General features: G+C 65.3%; 2 protein-coding genes across 7 annotated transcripts in view; both read left to right on the forward strand.

Annotated features, from left to right (window-relative positions):
* SHC1 (SHC adaptor protein 1) overlaps positions 1 to 4059 on the forward strand; it is a 9912-nt gene extending 5853 nt beyond the window's left edge. For 4 of the 6 annotated variants that reach the window (XM_042894470.1, XM_042894467.1, XM_042894471.1 and 1 more), the window contains 11 exons: positions 125 to 195; positions 585 to 648; positions 798 to 917; positions 1342 to 1395; positions 1526 to 1577; positions 1739 to 1865; positions 1969 to 2137; positions 2341 to 2401; positions 2506 to 2667; positions 2787 to 3049; positions 3212 to 4059. In XM_042894470.1, the coding sequence (XP_042750404.1) occupies positions 125 to 195; positions 585 to 648; positions 798 to 917; positions 1342 to 1395; positions 1526 to 1577; positions 1739 to 1865; positions 1969 to 2137; positions 2341 to 2401; positions 2506 to 2667; positions 2787 to 3049; positions 3212 to 3340 (1272 nt within the window). In that variant the 3' untranslated portion in view covers positions 3341 to 4059. The remainder of the gene's footprint in view (positions 1 to 124; positions 196 to 584; positions 649 to 797; positions 918 to 1341; positions 1396 to 1525; positions 1578 to 1738; positions 1866 to 1968; positions 2138 to 2340; positions 2402 to 2505; positions 2668 to 2786; positions 3050 to 3211) is intronic. The other 2 variants (XM_042894468.1, XM_042894466.1) reach the window with 1 other exon arrangement.
* Positions 4060 to 4374: 315 nt separating this feature from the next.
* Positions 4375 to 6113, forward strand: PYGO2 (pygopus family PHD finger 2). The gene is made up of 3 exons (XM_042894472.1): positions 4375 to 4517; positions 4596 to 4645; positions 4738 to 6113. Exons 1-3 carry the CDS (start codon positions 4394 to 4396, stop codon positions 5815 to 5817), a joined length of 1254 nt encoding a protein of 417 aa, XP_042750406.1. The 5' UTR covers positions 4375 to 4393; the 3' UTR covers positions 5818 to 6113.
* The last annotated feature ends 8 nt before the right edge of the window (positions 6114 to 6121 follow it).

Raw genomic sequence — 6121 nt, forward strand, 5'->3', positions numbered from 1 at the left:
GTGGAGACGAACACCGCAGTGTGGGCTTGGTGGGGACCTGTCCTCTCCTTGCTTGCGGGCTGTGCGGGGAGGTGGGGGAGTAAAACTGAGCCAAGCCCAGTGCTGACCCTGCTCTCCTCCACAGTACATGGGCTGCGTAGAAGTCCTTCAGTCCATGAGGGCTTTGGATTTCAACACCAGGACTCAGGTCACCAGGTGAGCCCCAGGGCTGTGCTGGAGGCTTGGGGCTGCTGGGCTGGGTGCGGAGGTGGAAGCAGGCTGTGTGCAGCCATGGAGGAAGCTGCCTGCAGATCGATGAGCCTGTCAATGAGCTTGGTCAGGCAGGAAGCACTCCTGCAGCTGCATCAAATATTAACAGCTTCTTCTTCCCCTGTCCCTGCTGGGTCTGGGAGTCAGCCTGCACTGCCTGAGGGCTTCCCTTTTGTTTCTTGCTTAACCCTGTCCCTTCTGCATTGGTCCCCGTGTCTTCTGCCCAGCAGCGCCCCATAATCGTGGCACTGATAGCAGAGCTTTGTCCCTGTGCTGGTGCAAGAGGGGGACAACGGGGGGACCCCCAGGTTGACACCTTGCTTTGCTCCCTGCAGGGAGGCCATTGGCCTGGTGTGCGAGGCCGTGCCCGGTGCCAAGGGAGCAGTGAGGAGGAGGAAGGTGAGGCTGGGCCTGGGGAGCTGCTGGTGGGAGCGTTTTGAGAGCTGAATCTCAACTCAACCAGCAGTGCTCAGGGGCTCTGATTGCCCCCGTGGCTCAGCTGAAGTGGTGGTGGAGACGAGTTGCTCAACGCTGCTGTTTTCCCCCAGCCCTGCGGCCGCTCTCTGAACTCCATCCTGGGCAAAAGCAACCTGAAGTTCGCCGGCATGCCCATCACCCTGACCATCTCCACCAGCAGCCTCAACCTCATGGCCTCTGACTGCAAGCAGGTGAGAGCGGGGAGCTGCTGGGGGCTGCATTGCTGACTTGAAACGAGCAGGGATCTGCGCATCCCCTCCAGGCCCTGCTGGGGTTGTTCCCATTCTCTCGGCCTGTGTTTCCTGCTGAGCGCTCCTCTCCCGGTCCAGAATGTCCCACCCCACCCATTCCTGGTGGCAAAGGGATCTGAGCAATAACCCTGAATGCCTTTTGGGATCTGTCCCTTGAGACCTCGAGAATTCCCTGGCCTTGGAGGTCTCTTAGTTTTGAGCCAGGTCTCAGTAGCTCTTCTGGTGTCTCAGCCCTTCTTCTGGTTGCCTGTGGCTCGTAGCCAGGGCTCCTGGAGCTTGTAATCCCCACACTGGGCCAGTCCCAGGGAAAGTGTGCCAGGCTGGGCACTGAGGAGCTGCACCTAACAGTGCTTCTGTCTTGCAGATCATTGCCAACCATCACATGCAGTCCATCTCCTTCGCTTCTGGGGGCGACCCGGTGAGTACAGAGGTTCCCCATCTGCACATCCTACGCTGTGCTGGGGATCAGAGCCTCTCCTGCCTTCTCCCCACAGTCTCAGGCTCTGTACTCGCCAGCAGCCCTGGCTCACCACCACCCTTTCCCACAGGACACAGCTGAATACGTTGCCTACGTTGCCAAAGACCCCGTCAACCAGAGAGGTGAGGCTGGAATTGCAAGAGCTCCATTCTGGGGAAGATTTGGTGCAGCACAGTGGGATTTGGGCCCCTGCAGGGAATCTCTGGGGTGCACAGGGTGGGATCAAGGGGTGCAGGATTTGACTCTGAGCTTCCCTGCTCTCATCTTGCCGTTCCCTTCCCAGCCTGCCATATCCTGGAGTGCCCTGAGGGCTTGGCCCAGGATGTCATCAGCACAATTGGGCAAGCCTTCGAGCTGCGCTTCAAGCAGTACCTGAAGAACCCCCCAAAGCTGGTGACACCCCACGACAGGTAAGGGAAGGGAGAGACGGGGGGTGCCCGAGGTCTCTTGGTGCTGGGAAGGGACGCAGCCCTGGCTGCTGTCAGCTGTTCAGCTGTGCTGCGCCCCCCCCAGGATGGCAGGGTTTGATGGCTCAGCCTGGGATGAGGAAGAGGAGGAGCCTGCCCCAGATCACCAGTACTACAACGACTTCCCCGGCAAGGAGCCTCCTATCGGTGGGGTCGTGGACATGCGGCTGCGGGATGGGGCTGCGCAGACCCCCAATCACCTGGGGGCCACGCTGGTAAGACGCTGAGCACGTCTCTGCAGGGAGCTGCTGGGGAGGTTCTGCTATACAGGGGAGACGCAAGGACCCCGACGGGGCTGTGGGCTGCACAGAATCCACGCCACGCTTCTGTCCAGCACCTCTGGCAGCTCAGCCTGGGGATTTGGGGAAGGCTGAGAGTGCAGCAAGATCCATTGGGCTGATGGTGTGCCTCTCTGCAGCCTGTTGGCCAGACGTCTGGTGGGGAATTTGACCCCCGGAAGCAGCACGGTCCCGCTCAAGGTAACGTGATGGATGTGGCTGTTCCCATGTGCTTTCCTGGTCCCAAAGTGCTCCAGCAGCAAGCTCTGGTACCGGAGCACTGCTGACCACGGCTCTCTTTGCAGCAGGAAGAGAGAAATACCCGCCTGCAGCATCCGGCCGCACGGATCTGTTTGATGACCCATCTTATGTGAACGTGCAGAACGTGGACAAGACACGCCAAGCAGCAGCTGCAGGCAGCCCTGCAACAGCCAACGGCAGTGCGCAGCGAGATCTCTTCGACATGAGTGAGTGGGACAGCAGCTGTGGTCGTTCCCAGGCTGTGCAGTCCGTTCCCAGGCTGTGCAGTCCGTCCTGGATGCGTGGGGCTGAGTGATGGACCCCCTTCCTCTCTCTTCTCCTGCAGAGCCATTCGAAGATGCCCTGCGTGCCCCCCAGTCTGCGCCCGTGAGCGTTCCGCCTGCCCAGGTTGTGGCTTCCATGGAGGAGCAGCTGAGGAGGGAGCCTTGGTACCACAGGAAGATGAACCGCAAGGAGGCTGAGAAACTGCTGAAGGTGAACGGAGATTTCCTGGTGAGGGAGAGCACCACCACCCCCGGGCAGTACGTGCTGACCGGCCTGCAGGGTGGGCAGCCCAAGCATCTGCTGCTCGTTGACCCCGAAGGAGTGGTGAGTCCCCATAACCCCAAAGCCTGGGGGTCACACATCTCCCCACAGCTACCCCACCTTGGGGACACCTCTGGGCTGGTTTAGGGGATGGAGGAGGCCTGGCAGAGCATGGAGGGAACTGCCGGGGATATCAGCAGCCTTCTGAGTTCCCTATCATTCCAGGTCCGGACAAAAGATCACCGTTTTGAGAGCGTCAGTCACCTCATCAGCTACCATATGGACAATCACCTGCCCATCATCTCAGCTGGCAGCGAGATGTGCCTGCAGCAGCCGGTGGAGAGGAGACTGTGAGCTCCTGGGGGCCTCGGTGCGCTCCCCCCCAGCCCTGCTTCCCACCCTGGGGAGCACTTGGACTCAGCCGGGGCTGAGCGTGGACTGCCTTGGGGATGGGCCTCACCCTCCCCCCACCACACGAAGCTGGCGGCCCTGGGCTTCGGGCAGCATGGTGTGAGCTGCCTGCGGGGCCGGGGGCTGGTGGTGCCAAAGCCCCCTCCTCTCCTCCCAGCTCCAGCCTTCGCACAGCTGCTCCGCTTGTACCAAATCCCGCCCCCGTACGGTGTCACCGCTGGGGCACGAGCCCGGGGCCGGGCCCTGCTCCAGCCTGCTTGGAACTGGGGGTGGCCGGGCTTCGTCCGGTGAGCAGCACCAGCCCCGGGGGTGGGGGTGGGGGGTTGGGGGCTCACCCAGGGCTGGGCCCTGCGCTCTGCTCCCCAAGCACAAGGCCCGGCCGGCCGCGCACCGAATGTACCCGATCACTTTATGTGTAACTGTGCCTTGACCCCGCAGGTCCCACACATATATGCAATGCAGCCGGGCAGGGGGCGAGGGCTGACAGCTCCCGCGTGCCCTCCGGGTCCCGCCAAGCCCCTTCTCGGGCACCTCTCTTTCTGCCGGAGCTGGCCGGGCCCCACTGCATGCACCTCGACCCCCCGAAGCCAAAGCGCAGCCCTGCCCCGGCCCCGCTATAACCAAAGGATCCGGCGGTTCGTATTAAAGTTGGTATTTCTTTACGCTGCGGCTGCTGTGTTGGGGCTGAGGCTGGGTGGCGGCCGTGCACCCCTTCGGGCTTCGCACGTGGTTCCTTCCGCCCCTCTCCGAGCCGCCATCATCGCTCCTTCCATCCCCTGGCGCCCCTTCCTGCGCTTCCTTCCTTCCTTCCTTTTCCCCCCCGCTCCTGCGGGTGCTGCCCGTGGTTCCTCCCACGCCCCGCCTCTCGCGCAGCGATTGGTCTCGGAGCAACTTCCTGTCTCGGAGACACTTCCGGTCCCGGCGCAACTTCCGCTTCCGGCGCGCCGTGCGAAGGAGCCGCGGCGGGGCCATGGCGCCGCGCCGGCTGTGAGGGCCATGGCGGCCCCGCACGGAGAGAAGCTGGAGGGAGGCGTCCCGGCCCCGCCGCCCCCGCCGGGGCCCCCGCACCCCGCGGGCAGCGCCGCCGTCGGTGGGCCCGGCCGGAAGCAGGGGAAGGCAGGTGAGCGCGGGCGGCGGGAGCGGGCGGGCCGGGCCGGCGGAGGCCCCGGACCTGACTCGGCCCCGCATCTCCCCGCAGGTCTGCAGATGAAAAGCCCCGAGAAGAAGCGGCGGAAATCCAACACGCAGGTACGGGCGGGCGAGAGGACCGCCGGCTCCGGGCCGCCCCCGCCGCGGGCGGTACCGGGAGCGCGGCCCTGACCGGCGCCGTTTCCCCGCAGGGCCCGGCATACTCCCACCTGTCGGAGTTCGCCCCGCCGCCCACCCCTATGGTGGATCATTTGGTGGCCTCCAACCCCTTCGAGGATGACTTCGGGGCCCCCAAGGTGGGGGCTGCGGCCGCTCCTTTCCTGGGCAGCCCCGTACCGTTCGGCGGCTTCCGAATGCAGGGCGGGGGAATGGCGCCTCAGGTCCCCCCCGGGTACGGAGGGGGCCCGCAGCCCATGCGGCGGCAGCCGCCCCCCTTCGCCCCCGGGCAGATGGGTCCGGCTTTCGGCATGCCCCCCCAGAACCCCGGCTACGTCCAGCCCGGGGGGATGAGCTTCCCCGGGCAGCCTTTCAACCAGCCCCCCCTCGGACAGAACTTCAGCCCTCCCACGGGGCAGCTCATGCAGGGGCCCGTCGGGGGCTTCGGGCCCATGATGTCCCCCACCATGGGGCAGCCTCCCAGGGGGGACATGGGCCCCGGCCCGGCCCTGAACCCCCCCGGCGGGCCAGCCATGGCGCAGCGCTTCAGCCAGCCCAGCAACCTCTTTGGACAGTCCCCCATGCAGCGCCCCGGGCAGAACATCCCCCCCCTCCCCCCTAACGCCAGCCCTTTCCCCGGGGCAGACCCCGGCTTCCCCGCTGGCGGAGAGGAGGGGGGCAAAAACCTGAACCCCCCACCCAGCACCTTCCCCCCAGAGCAGCACTCGGGCTCCCCGGCTGCCGTTAACGGGGCGCAGCCCAGCTTTGCCCCCACCAGCACCGGCCGCGGGGGAGGCACTCCTGAAGCCAACAGCCTCCCACCCCCCAGCAAGGCAGCTGCCGGCTCGGGGCACCAACCCCCCCCTGGCCTGGTGTACCCATGTGGGGCTTGCCGTAACGAGGTGAACGACGACCAGGATGCCATCCTGTGCGAGGCCTCCTGCCAGAAATGGTTCCACCGGGAGTGCACGGGGATGACGGAGAACGCCTACGGGCTGCTCACCACCGAGGCCTCCGCCGTCTGGGCCTGTGACTTCTGCCTGAAGACCAAGGAGATCCAATCTGTGTACGTCCGCGAGGGCATGGGACAGCTGGTGGCTGCCAACGACGGCTGATGCCCCACCGACCCCCACGTTGTACAGAACCCCGCGCTGTTTTAGGACCAAACCCCCTTTTGTAGCCGTTGGACCCGCGAGCGCAGGATGGCACCTGGTGATGCTCCCCACCGCTGTGGACTCTGGCTGTGCAGCACCGGGCTGGGGCTGTGGGGGTCTCCACGGTGGCCCAGCCTCCCCCGTGCCCCCAGGGTGGGCTCTGTGCGACGCCCAGGCCCGCTGTTCCCCCCTTCCCCCCCTTTCAGATCCGGTCTCCGCCTCCCTGAGCTCGCTGCGGTTTCGCTCCCCCCCCATCCCCCCCCGC

Source organism: Lagopus leucura, unplaced genomic scaffold (genome assembly GCF_019238085.1).
Source record: "Lagopus leucura isolate 7727_CA_CO unplaced genomic scaffold, USGS_WTPT01 35305-0_obj-0_obj, whole genome shotgun sequence".
Classification (NCBI taxonomy): Eukaryota; Metazoa; Chordata; class Aves; order Galliformes; family Phasianidae; genus Lagopus; species Lagopus leucura.

Excerpts from the sequence above, each read along its gene's own strand:
- PYGO2 (XM_042894472.1), top strand. The coding sequence starts at position 4,394 with ATGGCGGCCCCGCACGGAGAGAAGCTGGAGGGAGGCGTCCCGGCCCCG. Across the intron at positions 4,518-4,595 it reads CCGGAAGCAGGGGAAGGCAG|GTCTGCAGATGAAAAGCCCC; the intron begins GTGAGCGCGGGC and ends ATCTCCCCGCAG. Across the intron at positions 4,646-4,737 it reads GGCGGAAATCCAACACGCAG|GGCCCGGCATACTCCCACCT; the intron begins GTACGGGCGGGC and ends GTTTCCCCGCAG.